General features: G+C 38.2%; 1 protein-coding gene across 1 annotated transcript; it reads right to left on the reverse strand.

Annotated features, from left to right (window-relative positions):
- Positions 1-3483: 3483 nt before the first annotated feature.
- On the reverse strand, positions 3484-10817 carry Cbr-mex-3 (the record flags this gene model as incomplete). The annotated part of the gene is made up of 9 exons (XM_045241179.1): positions 3484-3640; positions 4322-4415; positions 4467-4668; positions 4721-5038; positions 8190-8347; positions 8398-8577; positions 9473-9672; positions 9910-10054; positions 10787-10817. The coding sequence occupies 9 exons, from the start codon at positions 10815-10817 to the stop codon at positions 3484-3486; spliced, it is 1485 nt and encodes a 494-aa protein (XP_045092862.1).
- Positions 10818-18474: the final 7657 nt, after the last annotated feature.

The raw sequence follows: 18474 nt of genomic DNA on the forward strand, positions 1-18474 counted from the left end.
GAAAAAAAAACTGGACTTTTGAAATTCAGAAATCAGATATTTGGAGATTAGGATTTTTAGAAAATCAGAACTTTCAGATCTTTCAATTTCTTATGTTTAGAAGTTTTTGGAATTTTCAAATTTCAAACTTTCTGAATTTCTGAAACTCTGCAATTCTGTGAAGTCTGGGATTTCCGATTTTAGTAACTGCAAATTTTCAAAAAATACCAAAACATTGATTACCGTAAAACCTGTATTAGAAGGGCCCTCTAATAGAAGGGTCCTCCGAGAGGGGCTCGGAAAAATAGAAGGCCCCCCTGTAATAAAAGGACCCCCGTAATAGAAGGGCCCTCCCTGTCGGGGGTACCAAGCGAGAGGAAACGCGTCTTTTTATCACAGTAAGAAAGTCGCGCCGCTCGCGTGGCCTAGGGGTCTCACTGAAAATCCTCGTCCCTCGGCGGCACCTTTTTTTGAATTTTTTTTTCCTTTTCAACGGCGTTTTTTGGGGATTTCGGATTTTTTTCGAATTTTTTCGCAATAATATTCTGAAAATAGATAAATTTTAACACATTTTGATGCAATAAAAATTTTTGTTCGGAGTCCCCCTTTAAAAATATCTGGATGATATAACATAATAAATTTTTCCTTCAAAATTGCGATATAGAAACCTTGAAAAAAATTCAACAAAGTCTAGAAATTGGCATTAATTCGCATAATTTTGTTTTCGAAATAATTTTGTTTCTCGGATTTTTTTCTACTTTTACTTCGTAATAATCGGAAAACTTACCAATCAACCTGTATTTCACCTGAAAAATATATTATTCCGCTTATTCCGAAGTAAAACAGAAAAGTGCTAATTTCAAGAAAAACCGGATTTTGTAAAAAATTTTACCTATTTCTTTACTAAAAATAAGTTTTATTTTCGTTAGTCATAACTTTTACATGTGAAAACAGTGAGAAGTTCTTTGAAAGCAGGAAATATGATCAATATGATCGAAAAATTGATCAAGGTCGGCGGTGAAAAATTTTGCTAAAAAACGCGCACTAGCGTAATAGCGGAGTGTCGTTGGTGGGTGGTCGTTTTCATGCGAAAAGAAAAGCGTGCATGCTATATGGATGCTATATGGGTGCGCCCACCGGCGACCAGTCGTGCCCAGCGACGACGCATATAGCGCGCACGCGCTACCCACAGAATTATTATGGGTGCACATAGCATCCTATATGCGCGCCTAGACATATACCATGCGCAGCCGTTACCCTGTGTAGAAGCATTTGGAAGCATCTAGAAGCATCTAAACGCATCTATACGCCTCCAAAAACGTCTAGAACCATCTAGAAGCATCAGGAAGCACCTTGAAGCTTCTAGAAGCATCAGCATCTAAAAGCACCTAAAAGCATCTGGAAGTATCTGGAAGCAACTGGAAGCATCTAGAGGCATCAGCACCTAGAAGCATCTAGAAGCATCTATACGCCTCCAAAAATGTCTAGAAGCATCTAGAACCATCTATAAGCCTCCACAAGCGTCTAGAAGCATCTAGAAGCATCTGGAAGCATCTAGAATCATCTAGAAGCATCTGGAAGCATCTAGAAGCATCTAGAAGCATCTGGAAGCATCTAGAAGCATCTAGAAGCATCTGGAAGCATCTAGAAGCATCTAGAAGCATCAGGAAGAATCTGGAAGCATCTATAAGCATATATAAGCTTCCAGAAGCCTCCGGAAGCATTTGGAAGCCTCCAAAAATCTCAAGTAGCATCTAGAGTCATCTAGAAGCATCTGGAAGCATCCAACGCTTCCTAGAGCACTCAGAAGCATTGTCAAGATTTCAGACGACTTCATTCCTTCCCTAAACTTCTGAAATGATTCTAGACTATTCGAGAAGGTTCCGAAGCATCCACAATCCCTAGAAGCTTTTCCTAAAAATTGCAGAAATCATAAAAATCTGAAAAACGCAATACTCTCTGAAACTTTCAGATTTTGCTAATTTTCGAAAATTCAAGAGTTCTGAAATTTGAAAAAAAATCTGATTTTTTTTCAAAATTTAGAACTTTCTTTTCAAAATTAAGAAATTCTAAAACCTCTGAAAATTCAGAAGTTCAAAAATTCAAAGTTCTAGAAATTTTATAAAAATTTCAGAAAATCAGAAATCTTGAAATTCCTGAAAATAGAAAGTTCTTGAAAAAAAATTTGAAAAATTCCGAAATTTGACAATCGAAAAAACCAAAAAGTTCGTAAAATCTGAAATTCGAAATTCGTGAAACTTCTGAAAATCAAAAATTGAAAATTTTCTGAAAAAAAGACAATTTCAGGTATTCTAAAATTTCGAAAATTCTGAAATTTTTTTCCTAAATTTTTGAAAATCAAAAAAAGTTCAGAAACTTCAAAAATTCAAAAAATGGTTTTTTTTTAATTTTCTAAATATTAGAATTTCAGAAATTTTTGCTACTTTCAGCCTTTTTGACCCGCAAAAAGCGATGGCCGAAGTTTTTTCCGATTTTCTAGTCCCTCAAAGTCCAAATAAAGGCAATAATAAAAAGGAAAACAAAAATATAATTTCAAATTCAGATAAATTGAAAATCAGAACCAAATCAAAAATTCCATTGTATTCTATGGCACTTTATATACTCACTCTCAATGACGCATATTGTGGCGTTTGGGACAATTGCTCAGCCAATTGTCCCAGCGACGGATAAGTGCTCCTGCTATTGCTCATTGTATAAAGTCAAGGTGAAATGGAGCAATAGGAGAGAGAGAGCCGAAAAAGGAGCTCAAGTGTCTAGCACTCTCCCCTTTCTCTATGCTCTCTCGCAAGGCGAAAAGAGCCGAAAGGCGCAGAAAATGAGGGAAAATGAGCATAAAAAGGGGGGGGGGTCTCCATGGAAACCGAAAATTCTTGTTTCAACACGAATTTTGGTTCATTCACATACCGAAAATCTATCTATAGAGAGGATGGAAAATATGAATTACAATGTAAAAAATCGTGATACAATAAATCACTCGAGTTTTCTTGCTTAATATATAATTGGTTGGGGGTGGGGGTGGGGGAGCTAATAAATGAGAAAATTATAGCAAAATTTAGTGAGATTTTTAGGGGGTAAAACACTAGGTGAGAGATATAATAGGGGGGCTCTGTTTCTGTTTAAAACAAGATTTTTTTGGGGGAAGGGGAGTTTTTAATGCATGAAAATATATATAAATATATAGGAATCTTCTAGAATATATAATAGAAAATCGAGGAATAGAAAACTTACAGGGGATTTTTTAGGAGGGGTTACATATATTTCAAAAATATAAATAACAAAAAAAAGGTAGGGAGATATATAATACTTATATATAAATATATTCTAGTTTGTGAATGATTTCGTGTACTTAAATGAGTGTAAATGAGAGTTTTTTAGAAAGAAAATGGTGGGTGTGACTCGTTTTTAGGGGGGTTTTAAGAGGAGAAAGAAAACTAGGTTCGGGTTGGACTACAAGAGGAGATGAATTGGAATTATTGATTTTGGTTAGCCGCTGATTGGGACGAGTGTGTGATCGTTGTGATCGCAGGACGAGGACGATGGGGAGACCGATGAAAGGGATCCGGGGCTCAGGTTGTCCGACCAGATGGTGTTCAGGAATCCGAAGCCGGATGATGTGCTGCTTCCTTTGAGGGACATCAATCTGGAAGAATCATTTGAGCATGGTTTTTGGGAGCAAACCGGGTAACTTTAGGAGAAATTCGGATACCATAAAACCTGTAATAGAAGGACCCCCACACTGTCAAGTTTGAGCTCAATTATCTCAGTTCCTATAAGAGATATCAAAAATGTGTCAAATGATAAAATGTATAGGATATTATGATAAACAAGTTTTCAGTTGACAAATTTTTATATCTTCATCAGGAACCGAGATAAATTGGCTCAAAGCTGAAAGCTAGGAGTTAGGTCATTCTATTGGCGTGTGAAGAAACTTTAAAGGTGCATATCTCAAAAACTAGAGTAGCTAGAAATTTAGGGGACCCTTCCATTAAAGGTTTTATGGTAGATAGATTTCAGATAGGAATAAGCGATTTTTCGGCTTCAATTTTGACAGAAAATGGTTTTTCTTCACAGAAGTTATAGCAGAAACCATGAAAATCTAAAGTTACAGACCCATTTTCCGATGATTTTTAGCTAAAAATCTAGTTCGAAAATGCCAGTTTTTGAGAGAAAATCGGACGTTTTGAACGATTTTTTGGCAAAAATTGAATTACAGACCATCGTCAGAAAATGAGAATTTTTCCTCTTTTTAACGCTATTTTCAATAGATTTTCAGTTAAGAATCTAGCCGAAGAGAGCTCAAAGCTGAGCAATAATTGCTCACCCATTAGTCGGCGACTCCTCACGCTGCTTCTCCTTGTCGAATCCTCCCATCGAAGACCAGGCCGACGACAAATCGTATTTGCGAGAGAGAATCTCTGGAAGAAATAGATTTTTAAAAGAGAACTTAGAATCTTCAAGGGGCTCACCATTCTCCATGATATCATTGATCGAGTTGTTGTTCCAGTAGTTGTACGTCCCGATTTCCTGCTTCATTGGCTGTCCACCGAGCGACGCGCGAGCCGATGATGGCTGCTGCTGATGCTGTTGGGGCTGTGGAGCCTTAGGAAGACCCATCCCGTGAACGGAATCCGGTGTCAACGAGTTGCGCATCGATGGGAAGCTACGAAGCTGAAAAAATGCCAAATTCAGAATTTTTTTCAACTTTTCAACGCCTTCTTACCAACGCATCCAATCCCAACGAGCTCTCCATCCCAAACGGCAACTCCTGGCTCATCTGACTGAACAGATTGTTGCCACCTCCAAACGCGTTTGAGTACTGAGCGGCTGCTGCCAAAGCCTTACGGTACATCATTTGCTGTGCCTTGTGCTGAGCGGCCTGAAGCTGTTGTTGAGCGTGTTGCTGCTTTTGGACCATCGCCGAGACGCTGCCGCATGTGGAAAAGTCTTTTTCGGTTTCCGGCAAGTTGCCCGTTCGTTGGAAGATGTGCGTTTCGATTTCCTTGCGAGCCGCGTCGACGTTGTGCGGGAGACCTGTGACCTGGAAGATAGACATCTGATCAAACGACACGCGACCCCTGTCACCTAGGAGAGGAACTTTCTAATGCGCTGTGTGTATGTGTGTGAAAATTGTCCTTTAAGGATATAGATAAGTGTACGAGCTAGATCTCTCTGAAGCATCTAATCAGCCTATATTTTTGCCGACGTTTAAAGCTTCTGAGGATCCCAAAAACTAGCCACAAAGATCTACCGTATCCCCCTTGGGCATACTGTAATTCTACCGAGATTCAACGCTTCAAAAAATCCAAAAAAGGCTGAAGAAACGGGGTCTCAATAGGTCTGGAAGTTGTGCTACCGTATTCTCTTCAATAGAAGTGCCCCGGTAGTTGTCAACTTTGACCTAATTTATCTCGGTCGCTGTGAAAGGTGTCTAAAAGTTGCCAACTGACAAAACGTTGCTGATAATATGATAAACATTCCGTCAGTGGACAACTTTTCGATATCTTCCACAGGAAATGAGAAAAATTGGAACTAAGTTGAATGCTATGAAGAGCTTAAACAGAAACTGAGATAATTGAGGTCGAAAATGGTTTAACTCAACCGCCAACTTTGAACCAATTTATCTCATTTCCTGTAGAAGATATCAAAAAGTAGTCAACTAACAAAATGCTTGCTATAGTATCAGCAACATTTTATCAGTTGACGACTTTTTTATACCTCTCCCAAGAACCACGATAAGTTGCCTTAAAAGATAACAGCTACGAGGCACGTGTAAATACGGTAGCTCAACTTCGAGATCTGTTGAAGCCAGCTCCTGTGATCCCTAAAAGCTACAAGTCTTGGAAAATGGTATTTTCAGGCTGATTAGATGCTCCAGAGCTCTAGAAGGCTATAGCTCTCCTCAATCCAGGTTCCAGACTTCCTGACCCCGACAAGCTTCTCAGCCCATACCAACCCGATCCCTCTGATCTCCAGCCCCTGGAATACTTTATCTTCTGATCCAAAACCAACCCAAATTGCCACCAGATCCATCTCGGGGCATTTCGTGTCAAACGGCGGCCGTAGATGGAGACAACTAAATTGAGAGGAATGACGGCGAGGTTGCAAGATGTCATGTACTCGACAGTCAACACACAGTTCTGGAGAGGTCGTCTCCTTTCTCCGAATGATAATTACCATTGTGAGGAGCGCGAGGCGGCGACCGATGGATACGGTAATTTCTTTTCTCTGGTAACCTCTCCATCCATATACAAACAAACCCGTCAATTACATAATATGATCTGATTACCAACGGGTTGGCGCATAGAGGGGAGATGTCAAATAGGAGTCATTTTGTTTTGTGTATTTGACATACAAAACCCCCCAATACATCTGCCGCCAGAGGGAGCCGGCAACAAAAAGAGCATATGTGCAACAATTTTAGCGCCTTAGACCCCCTCGTCCGGGGCGCCCTCCCATTTAATTAATTGAGTACTCCCCCCCCCCCCCCCCCTTGTCATCGAGTCGAAACAAAGAAGTGTGTGGTGCAACATCATCGCGTGACAGAGAGCAAAACCCGGGTGGTGGTGGCCCCCTATCTATCGGTAATTCGAAGTCAAGTCTTCTAATCTACTGAAGAAGGCGTCAAGAAGAAGACATCTTCTGGTCGTCTCAAACTGAATTATCTTCATCAACGACACACATGATATTGTGTTTGGGTGACTCCAGAAGACATGCAACATTAATCGGTCCCGCGGGGGTGGGCGTCACACCCAAATTAAAAGATCCTAATCTCGAGAAGGATCCTAAAAGCTGTGTAGCTCTGTGTAGCTCAAAGAAACATCTAGAAAATCGAAAATTCTGAGAGAAAAAGAGGTCACAAGTACTTCCGATTCCGACAGATTCGAATTTTAAATTCCCGTCAATTGTTTCGGAGCCCACCCAAGATAAAATCTTATGGTTCCCAATAGAAAACAAATAGTTGTTTTTTGTTTGCCAACAACTATTGTAGTAGCATTAGCAGTACGACCTCGAAAATCGCCGCTTGAAACGAAGAGAGACAATAAAGAAAAAACGCAGCCGGGAAGTGGAAGAAATTGAGGAAGAGAGGAAAAACAAATGTGTGGAATAAATATATATATATATATTGGGTTCATCAGACACATATGTTGTTTGTATAACAGAGAACAAAAAACAACTAGAGGAGGCTCGAATTTTGTAGACAACAACATAGCCACGTGGCAAGTTTCTAGTAGGTTGCCGTGCAGCAAACCGTCTGTTCAACCTCAGCCACTTCCAGAGACGCCGAACCCAACGAAGTACCCTAACCAAAAAGCCACGACCCTGCTTTCGGAAGCCATTAGGGTCCAATTTTAGCCACAATGGCCTGAAATGCTCTAGAATGTTCCAAAATCGCCCCATTTTCGTCTTCTTTCAGTCAGACGATTTTAGACTGAATTTTCACAATTTCAGGCCAAATTTCGACCATTTTAAGCTGAATTCGGGCTCATTTAGCCTATTTTCAAACTTGTTTTAGGCTTTCCAATCCTTTTATGCTAATTAAGAGACCCTTTTAGCCTAGTCCTTTTAGGCAAGTTTTAGGCCAGTTAAGACTATTTTAGACCAAATTTGAACTATTTGAAGCTAAATTTGGACCCATTTTTGCCCGTTTTCGGACAATTTTAGGCCAAATTTGAGCCATTTTAAGCTGAATTCAGACTACTTTTAGAGCAAGATTAAGCAATTTTTGTCTATTCTCGGACAATTTAAGACCGAATTCAAGCCATTCATGTCCTTATAGGCTGATTTTAGGCCTTCTAGGCTATATTTTAGGCTAACCATTTCAGGCCTATTTTGAGCTAAATTTAGACAACTTTCAGATGTAATTTTGGCCACGTGGCATCATTTCAAGCCGATTTCTCTCTAAACAGGTACACCCCACAGTTCGAAAATCTAACACATTTCTCTTGGCGCAGGTGTCGAAGCCAGGTGGTCCAGAATAGCAGATGGGGCCGAGAAACATACAGATGTTGCAAAAAAAAACTCGAAAATCCATTGTTTAGAGCTACAGTAAGCCAGACGACTTTCCAGGAAATTAGGCTACAAAATGGCTCTACAGTAACCCCATAACCCCTATAAAGGTGAGAAAATAGTGCTTAAAATCGGCTACAGTAACCCGAAAATCTCCTAAAAACCGAGCAAACAACAATTACCTCAAAAACAGGTTCTCGCTCTCGGCTCGGCGTGATGATGTAGGTGTGAGTGTCCTGTTGGATGCGCTTGATCGTCGCGCCTTTCGGTCCCACAACCAGACCGACAACACGCAGAGGAACGCGAACGTAGACGGTGACTTGTCCGGGTGTGTGGGCTCCTGGAACGACTGAACAAGGCGCTCGAAACGCTCTGACACTCCGGACCCACCTTGACTGTGTCTTCGCGACGCGCGAATCTGTGTGAAGTGATCGGCGGCACACTCGATCTCTCGTTTCGCTTCACGAACATCATCGAGGCGTCCGGTGACCACGAAGATCGGATCCTCACCACGGATTGGTGTCTTGATGTAGGTGTTGGTCTTGGCGCGAAGAGCCTTGATTTTGCATCCTGAAAATTGATGGAGTGAGTGGTTTAAAAAGGTCTGAAGAGGACTTGAAGCCGTTGGAATCATCTAGAAGCCTCAGGAGCCGTCGAGGAGCTTCTAGAACCAACTTATGACTTTTATGACGCTTCTAGACGTTTTTTGGCAGCGTCGGGGACTTTACAACCCTCTAGAAGCTTCCAGAATCCTCACAAAGTCGTCTAGAATGCTCTAGACGCTTCCAGGGGAGTCTAGAAGCCTTCCGAAGCCTCCAGACGCTTCTAGAACGAACGGTTATAGACGATTACAGAAGGTTCCGAAGCTTCCAGAACTCCTCAAAGCCTATTGAAGTCTCCAGAAGTCTCCAGAAGCATCTAGAAGAATCAAGAAGCCTATTGAAGTCTCGAGAACCATCTGGAATCCTCACAGACGACATCATTCCCTTTCGAAGCTTCTATGAACGAATCTAAAACGACTCTAGACAATTCCAGAGGGTTCAGAAGCTTCCAGAACTCCTCAAAGCCAATTGAAACCTCCAGAAGCCTCCAGAAGCATCTAGAAGCATCTAGAAGCATCTAGAAGAATCTAGACGCATGTAGAAGCCTCCAGAAGCATCTAGAAACCTCCAGAATCATCTCAAAGTCTCCAGAAGCTTTCCGAAGGGACCAGAAGCATTGACAGATGTTCAGATGATTTAACCAATTTTCGTGACATCCTAGACGCCTCCGGACGCTTCTAGAACGATTCTAGACGATTCCAAAGGGTCTAGAAGACTTCAGAATCTCTATTAGCCTAACGACGACTCTAGAAGCGCCTAGAAGCGCATAGAAGCCTCCAGAAGCTTCCAGAACCTTCTAGAAGCACGTGAAAGCCTCCAGACGATTCCAGACAACTCTAACCGCTCCTAAACAAGTTTTATACCTTGACGTCCAACTATCTCGGCAACGTGCTCCGAAGTGGGCACATCGACCGACTCGGTCACATTCTGCACTCCGATCGACGCTCGATAATCCAAGAACTGCGCGATGTCGTCCGGATCGCTGACTGGCGAGCACGACGCCGCGTTGTCCTCCTCGTAGTACCAGGCGCCTGGCATCTTGTGTGTATTCTCGTCTCTCATTCTGAAAAAAAACTCAGAAAATTCGAATTTTTTAGTATAAAATTCTCATTTATTCACTTAAAATTCAAAAAAAATCGGGTAAGAAGGAATCGGTAGACCGTAGAAGAAAAGGAGAGACAACACACGGGCGGTTCGTCGGAAGAAAATGGCAAAAGTAGTGGTAGAGAGCGGGACAAAGAGGAAAATGGGCGGTACTAAAAAGGAGGAGGAGAGGGTGAAAGTGTTACCCAGCAGACACCGAAAAATATGGGAAAAATGGGCGAAAGTCCCAAAAATTCCCGCCCGGAAATCTGAAAATTCGCGCCAAAACGAGATTTGAAAAAGGTTTTGGCGCCCGTGCGGTGTTTGCGTACAATGCGCACTTTGTCGCTGTCGACAGTAATCTCTTTAAAAATATTTTTTGGCAAATTTCAGCAAAAAAATTCGAACAACAAGGGAAATTTCCAGAAATTTCGCAAAAAATAAGAAACTAATTTAGAAAAAAGGTCTCGCTTTACGCCGGGGGAGTAATAAAAGTCACTGGGAGGAACACAAAAAAAATTTCGAAGAAGACAAAACAAAAAATTTGTGCGGTATAAATTCGAGGTCGTCATATCCGCGACCCACTTAAAAAAAGGAAAATTTTTCTCTCCTTCGAGATATATTTGAATTGAATTGAAGGAAAAAGGAGGAGAGGAGAATGGCAACAACACGTTTCGCAGCGGCGGGCGATACTAGTCATCATCCTTGAACATTTAACGAGGTCATTTAGAAGAAGCTTTTTTCAGTTTTAGAGGATGAATTCTCTGAAATCGCCGAAAATTAGCTTTAAAAATCGGATTCGCAGACCTAAAAAACCTAATTTGAAGCTCGCGCGCAATAGAAAATGTGCATTATTGCGTCGCGGTGTGTGTGTACAGTGCACTAGACTTTACGACAGGAAAACTTCAATGAATTTCGGGGAATTTCAGAGTAAAAAAACAACAATTTTAAGCTCAAAAAATTGAAGAAAAATGTTTAAAAATTAAACTTACTGATTCCAAAGCTCCATTTCCCATCGATTATTGTTGTAGGCGTTTGAGTATCCTTCTGGAAAAAATTAATTTTAAAAAAACTGAAAAAAAAGATTTTCTAACCGTTTCTCATGGCATATTGCATAACTGGCATGTTACCTGCAACAAAGGAGGTGATTAAAAATTAATTAGTAGTCAAAAAAGATTCATAAGGTGATTAAGAAGTAATTAATAGAAAAATTAATTTTTAAAAGTTAAAAACTTCCCAAAATCAACAAATTCTTCTCCAAAAGAAGCAACAGAATGGTGACCCAAAGGGGGGGGGGCGGAGTCTAGAAAAGAGGTTTAGAGAAACAAAAAGTGGGCGGAGCCAATGCTGTTGTTGCTGTCCCCCCATCACTTTTGGCGCAACATTTTCGGTGTGGTGTCAAAGAAGAGAAAAATCAGAGGAAATGAGAGGAAAAATATGCAAATTAGGTGGGGAATACGGTAGAAATTGTGACAAAACAAGGGAATTTAAAATGAGATGAAGATTGGAAGGGGGGAGAAAAAAGATGGATTTCCTACTTCTTTTGTGTTTCCAAAATCCATTTGGCATATTTTCATGGGGATCGTCAAAGAAAGGGGAAACGAAAATCTGAAAAAATGGGAAAAATGAGAAAATTATTTTTGTTTTTTCCTGAAATTTGATCCGTTTTTATTTTTTTTTCTGGGACCACCAAATCGGTTGGGGAACGGCTTTGTTGTATAATAAATAAACATAAACGGAATTCTGGAAATTCCGGAATTTTTGAAAAATAGAATATTCTCCGCAATTCGAGACAATTCCAAATTTTGAAATATGAAAAGAAACGTCCCAAAAAATTGGAAATTTCAAAATGACTGAAATTTGCGAAATTCCAGAAAAACATCGAAAATTTAGGAATTCCAAAATTTTCGGAAAATTTTAAAGTTTCAAAAAATGAACCAAAACTCTGAAACTTCAAAATTTTGGAAAACTTTTTTCGGAAAATTTCTAAACAATTATAAAATTCAGAAATTCAAAACGTTAAAAATTCAGAAATTCGGAAATTCGAGAAATTCATGAATTCAAAAATCCAGAAATCCAGAAGTCCCAAAATTCAGAAATTCAAAAATTCAAAAATTCAGAATTCCAGAAACTCAGAAATTCAGAAATTCAGAATTCCAGAAATTCGGAAATTCAGAATTCCAGTAATACAGAAATTTGAAAACTTGGAAATTCATGAAAATCAAAAATCCAGAAGTCCAGAAGTCCCAAAATTCAGAAATTCAAAAATTCAAAAATTCAGAAATTCAGAATTCCAGAAATTCGAAAATTCAGAAGTCCAGAATTCCCAAAATTCAGAAATTCAAAAATTCAAAAATTCAGAATTCGAGAAACTCAGAAAGTCAGAATTTCAGAAATTCAGAAATCCAGAAATATAGAATTCCAGAAATTTAGATATTCCGAAGTTCAAAAATCCAGAAGTCCGAAAATTCCAAAATTCAAAAAACCCCTCAATCTCATTATAAGCTACTGTAGATCCATAAGACATCCAGATGTACAAGCTGCCTCTTCTTTTTGTCATTGACCAGGCGGTCCCCTCAAAAGAGGGGATGGGGTGACAGGTGGTTTCGCAACATTAGGGGGGTATATCCATTATCGAGTTATTATGAAACAGATTCTTCCTCTTTGCAGCTGGTCCTCTTTTCTCTCTCTCTCTCTCTCTCTCTCTCTCTCTCTCTCAAAAAAAGATCCTTATCTTGCGGATTTTTATAGAAGCACCAGATGTGTTCGGATTTTAGGATCAAAAATTGGAAATTCTGAAGAAAAAAAAAGGGATCGTCGGGGACATTTTTCAAGCAAAAATCGCAAAATTAGCTCGACAACTTTTTTGAATTTGACTCATAATTGTCACCTCAGTTTGCTGAGCAATAAACTTTGCCTTGCTCTTTTTTGGAGGGTAGGTTACCCCCATTGGGAATATAATGATAGTCGTTTCAGGTTGTTCAGTGTCTATGTTATTGGATAGATAACAACGGGAAACCATAAAAATTGGATTTTTGGATTTTGGAAGTTTCAAACTCTTCTAGAATTTTCTCAAACTTTCTAGGATTTTGTTCAAAAAATACCTTTCTTTTTTGATATGAATTCTTCTAATTTTTTTAATTCCTGAAAAGTGAATACAAGGAATATTCTATAGTAAGCCGAGAAGATAAGCTAGATGCTGATTGGCTAGCTTTAAAAGGCCCATATCTCAAAAACTGACGCAACTACAAAAACATAATCAACTATCAAAACGTTGAGCATGAAAAATCCTACATTTAAATATAAAAATCATATTTCTAGCTAATCTAGTTTTTGAGTTATAAACCTTTAAAGTTTCCCCACACGAATGACCCCCCCCCCCCTCCTTTTCTAGCTTTCAACTTTGAGCCAATTTATCTCGGTTCCTGGAAAAGATATCAAACAGTTGTCAACTGATAAAATATTTTTGATAATGTCATAAACATTTTATCAGTTGATCACTTTTTGATATCTTTCCCAGAAAATCAGCTAATTGAGTCTAAAGTGTAAGTAGGCGCAGACAGCGACACCCGCCACGTTCCCGCTAGGAGATCAAATTTTGAGCTAATTTATCTCAAATCCTATAAGAGATATCAAAAAATAGTCAAATGATAAATTGTTGCTGATATTATGCTAAACATTTTATCAGTTGACAACTTAATAATATCTTTTTCAGAAAACAAGATATATGGGGGGGGGGGGGCCAAGTGGGGATTCTCATAAAGGGGTTACGGTAACTGGTGACATTTCAAAAACACATTTTCTCAAAAGCAATGGTTTTCAAAAAAGAGGGGTTAATGTCAAACTCCGAAAAAAGCAACATTACCCTAGTAATAAAAGTACTGTGCATCATATGTTTGTCTAGCAGACGTCTAGACATTCTTATGTTTTTGGATGCATTTTCAGGGTCACGAGACTGGACAGATTTTTGACCTTTTGATCTCGGTAAGCCGAGATAAGGATAAGGATCAGAGAACACATTTGAGCTTAATTATCTCAGAGAGGAAACTTAAAAACCTACAAGTTGTGAAAAAATTTTAATACATTGTCCAATTTCAAAATTGTGGGTTTCAATAGAGTTGTGGCACAGAGATCATGCCATATCGGTTAAATGGATTCTTAGATTCTTAGGATTTCCTGGAAAGCCGCCAAAGCCCCCTTTCTCCTTTAAATCTCGAATTTCATCACACCAAGTTTTGAAAACGTTTCGTTTCATCACACCACAACTTTCTGAATCTTCTTCTTTTCGGAGATGGAGTATTACGAAATATTCAAAAAAGAGAGTCGCCAATTTATAATTTCTGTGTTTCCCTGTCCCCTGTCACTTATACAATCTATGCACTCAATCTAATGACCGTGTGAATCAGAGAGGGAAAACAAGGTTTTCGAAAATTTACGAAAATTAGGGAACAGAGAGAAAGGATTACGGTAGAAAAGGGATATCGGAATTGAAGAGCTCAACTAGCTTTAAAATAAAGAATTCATGGGAAATCGGATCAGTGTGAAACGTTAGAAATGAATGCAGATACGGTAAATGCGTCCTAAACTTGACTATACTTGAGCTCATATATCTCGGTTCTTGTTAGAGATATCAAAAAGTTGTCAACTGATAAAATGTTTGTCATAATATCATTAACATTTTGTCTGTTTATTACTTTTTGATATCTTTTACAGGGACCGAGATAAATTGAATCAAAGTTGAAAGTTTTGAGGGGGGGTCAATATAGTTTTTGTATTGTATCTCAAAAACTAGAGTAGCTAGAAATATGATTTTTATACCAAAATTTAGGATTTTTTTTATTTAGCATTTTGCTTTATATGAAATTTTTGTAATTCAATCACCTTTTGGATTTCAACAATTTGAAAATTTTCCACTTTCCTTCAACTTTTCTAAATTCATTTCTTTGACCTCTATACTCTTTTTTTTTCTTTTTTTAAAATTTACTTTACGCAATAAATTAACAAATTAATCACAATTAGGTCACGCCCCGTTCTTTTGTCCGTGTTAAAAAAGTTCCACGTATTGGAAAAATAAGTTTTTTAGGAAATCCCAAAATTCAACTTTATTACTTGTTGGATGATCTCCACTAGCTCTTTTCTACAGGTAAGAAGCTCTCTGCGGCGCTATTCATTAAAGTTTCTTTTTTTTTGATCTTTCGATTGGTGAAATTGCGAAAAAAGTACTAGAAGGCCATAATGGTCGCCATGTTTTGGGGTTCATAGCTAGGTGAATTTCACTGAACGTCCCCCAGTAGCAAAAGATCCGATCAAAGATTGAAAGAAAAAGAAATATCTATAAATAGTGTTAGCATAGACTTCTAGCACTGAGAAAGAACTAATAGAAATCAACCAACGGTAATGGGCCAAGGAGCCTAGTTTGTTGGGTTTTGGAAGGTGACCCCATTGGAAGAAAACCTTGTTTCCCTTTCATGTACTGAGCCTCTACGTGGCGAAAGGGATCAACAGACTTCCTAGTCTGGCTAATCAGTACACTATTGATATACTTGATATTTTTTGTTATTTTGAATTTTCAATGTTTTTTGATTTTCCGAATTTTGTAATTCTTGAAAATTCAGAAATTCGGAATTTTCTGAATTTCGGAATTCCTAGAATTTCAGAATTTTTGAATCTTTAAATTTCCCAAATTTCTCCAATTTTCGATTTCCTCATTTTTTTCAGAATTTTCTTCTGGTTTTTTTTCACTTTAATGTTATCACCAACATTTTCACAGTTCCCACTTTTCTGATATCTCTTAGAAATTGAGATAATTGATCTCGTTACCTGGTGGGCAGCCAATTCTATACCATCACTTTGAGCCAATTTATCTTAGTTTCTACTGATAAAATGTTTATCATAATATCACCAACATTTTATTCGTTTACCACTTTTTGATATCTTTTGTAGTAACCGAGATAATTTAATTCAAAGTGATCACCTCCACCGGTTACGCGGTGGGCGCTACTGTCCGAGCCAATTCTATACTTTGAGCCTATATATGTGGATTTCTGTGAATGATATCAAAAACTTGTCAACTAATAAAACACTTATCATACTATTTCCCACATTTTTTCAGTTTGTATGTTTTCGATACCTCTTATAGGAACCAAAATAATTCAGGGCAAAGTACAAGTATGGTGGTGGCGCAGCCAACGGCGCCGACCGCGCCGACATTAGAGACAAAGTGTTTTGAGCTCGATTATCTGAGTTCCTGCAAGAGATATCAAAAAGTGGTCAACTAATAAAACATTTATCATGATATCACAATAATTTTGATAGTTAACCATTGCTTGATATCTGTAACAAGAATCGAGCTATTTGAGCTCAAAGTGTAGGGATGGTGATGGTGCCGACCAAAAGCTTTGCGTGATTTGAGCTCATTTATCTCAATTACTATAAGTGATATTAAATAGCCGTCAACTGATAAAATGTTTATCATATTTTGACCAACATTTTTGTAGTTTGCACATTTTTTATATCTCTTACAGGAACCGAGATAATATAGCTCAAAGTGCACATAACTAATCAAAGCCTCTTAAAAAAGCTCCTAACCTAATTTCCCCCTAAATGTTTGCTAGTTTTTTAAAGAATAGATTCTAGTCCCTCCCCAAGAAAACTACTTCACTCTCGAAAACTGACCACTTCCTAGTGAGCACCTCATGCCCACACAGAACACACAAACTCAATGATTTCCGATTTTCGATTTTTCCTAAAAAAAAAGAAGAAACATTTGGAACACTATAGACAAAAAGTTGTGTTCGCTTGTGTTGTCTTGTGCGGAAGAATTTTAAGAAAAAAGTGCTAGGAAAAAGGACAAGCGTCCTTTGACAGAGAATGGGTAATTCAAAATTTCCAAAACAAAACATCCTCTAGCCAGGTGTTCAAAATGCCAACAAAGAGGATATATATATTGAAGGATGAAACCCAAAAGAAGAGACAAAAAAAAAGAGAAAATTTTTTACAGTTATGAAGGTCGTAACAGCGGGAGAGATGGAGGAGAAGAGGATAAATGAGAATAGAGAGAATATGCCATTTAAAAAAGAAGAAGAATTGAAACGATTGGAGATTAGCAGAAAAGAAACTTTCAGGAAAAAACAATTGGAGAGGACCCCCTAGTTTTGAGCCAATTTATCTCGGTTCCTGTGAAACATATCAAAACGTTGTCAACTGATAAAATGTTGCTGATATCATGATAAACATTTTGTTAGTTTATTACTTTTTGGTATCGTTCACAGGAATCCAGATATATGGATTTAAAGTTGACAGGCGCTGAAAAACAAGAGCTGATGACTTCTCGTTGGGATCGTCTAATTTTGAAAGCGTATATCTCAAAAACTATATTAGATATCTAAAAACAGTAAACTGCAAGAATATAGCTCATGAAATTTTCAAAATGTTCTTAATTGATACAAATTTGTTAGCAATTTTAGGTTTTGAGATACATGCGCTCAAAGATAATGTAAGTTTTCAAGCCCAGAGTAGTTCAAGTTTGAACGCGAATATCTCAAAATCTAAAAGTGCTATCAAAAAATGTTCAATTAGTAAAATGTATCTCATAAAAGTTTCTATAGTTTTGTAGTTTAAAAATTTTTCAAATCAGTTTTGAGACTTGAGATATGGGTCCTTGAAGGCAGTCGCTTTTAAAAAGCAGCGAAAGGAGGAAGAGCCGACGCTTGCGAAAGCATAACTAACTTCAAACTTGGAATTTCTGTTCCAATCAAAAAGTTTGACATAGAACTTGATAAGATCTACAAGTTCATATTAAATCCAGCCATATTTGAACGGTGAGATTTGAACTAGGCTAGATCTTAAAGGAGCAGAGCCAAAAAAGTTATCCGGGTCATTTTACTAGGTTAAAACTTAGAAAAAACGTTCCAGTTGTTTTAATGAAACTTTTTAAACAAATATACTTTTAACTAAAATATTTTAAACGTTTATTGTATTTCAGGTGTTTAGGGTATGATTACAAGATGGGGGTATTCAAGAGTTCTATTCAAGGTCCTCCATAAAACCTGGCCGCTATCTTTGAGCCAATTTATCTCATTTTCTGAAAGACATATGAAAAAGTGGTTAACTGATAAAATGTTTATTGTAATCTGAAAAACATTTTGTTAGTTTACAACTTTTTGATATCTTTTGGAAGAACCGAGATAATCAAGCTCAAAACATTTCGCTGCTAATGTCGACGCTATCAGCGACGATGGCGGCACCACCTTTGCAGTTGACCCAATTTATCTCAGTTTCTGTGAAAGATATCAAAAAGTAATCAACTGACGAATTGTAGCTCTTGTAAACATTTTGTTAGTTGACCACTTTTTAATATCTATTGAAAAAAGCGCGATAAACTGATGCAAAGTTAAGGAGCGCTTTAAATGCTTGTAGGTTTCAAGAACGGTATACAATATGAGATCTAAAAACTTTGAAAGAAACTTGAAAAGGGGAATCTCTCATGAAACTTAACAACTCTTTTGAGCTCCCACCAACAACACGTATTTTTCGGGAATGGCAAAATTGACGAAGTAGGAAGGAGGAGGAAAGTGCGCAACAGTCTTTTTCTTTTCTCTCTCTCTCTCTCTCTCTCTCTCTCTCTCTCTGTCTTTTCGGAAGGATCGCATTTCAGGTATTTTCCCTCTCTTCCGCGAGGCTCAATATCGACAGTTTTCGCAAACAAAAACACACAAATACAAACGGAAACAAGAAAGAGAGAAAGAGAGAGAGAGAGAGAGAGAGGGGGGGGGGGGGGATT

The sequence above is a fragment of the Caenorhabditis briggsae genome (genome assembly GCF_000004555.2).
Source record: "Caenorhabditis briggsae complete genome, chrI, whole genome shotgun sequence".
NCBI classification, from domain to species: Eukaryota; Metazoa; Nematoda; class Chromadorea; order Rhabditida; family Rhabditidae; genus Caenorhabditis; species Caenorhabditis briggsae.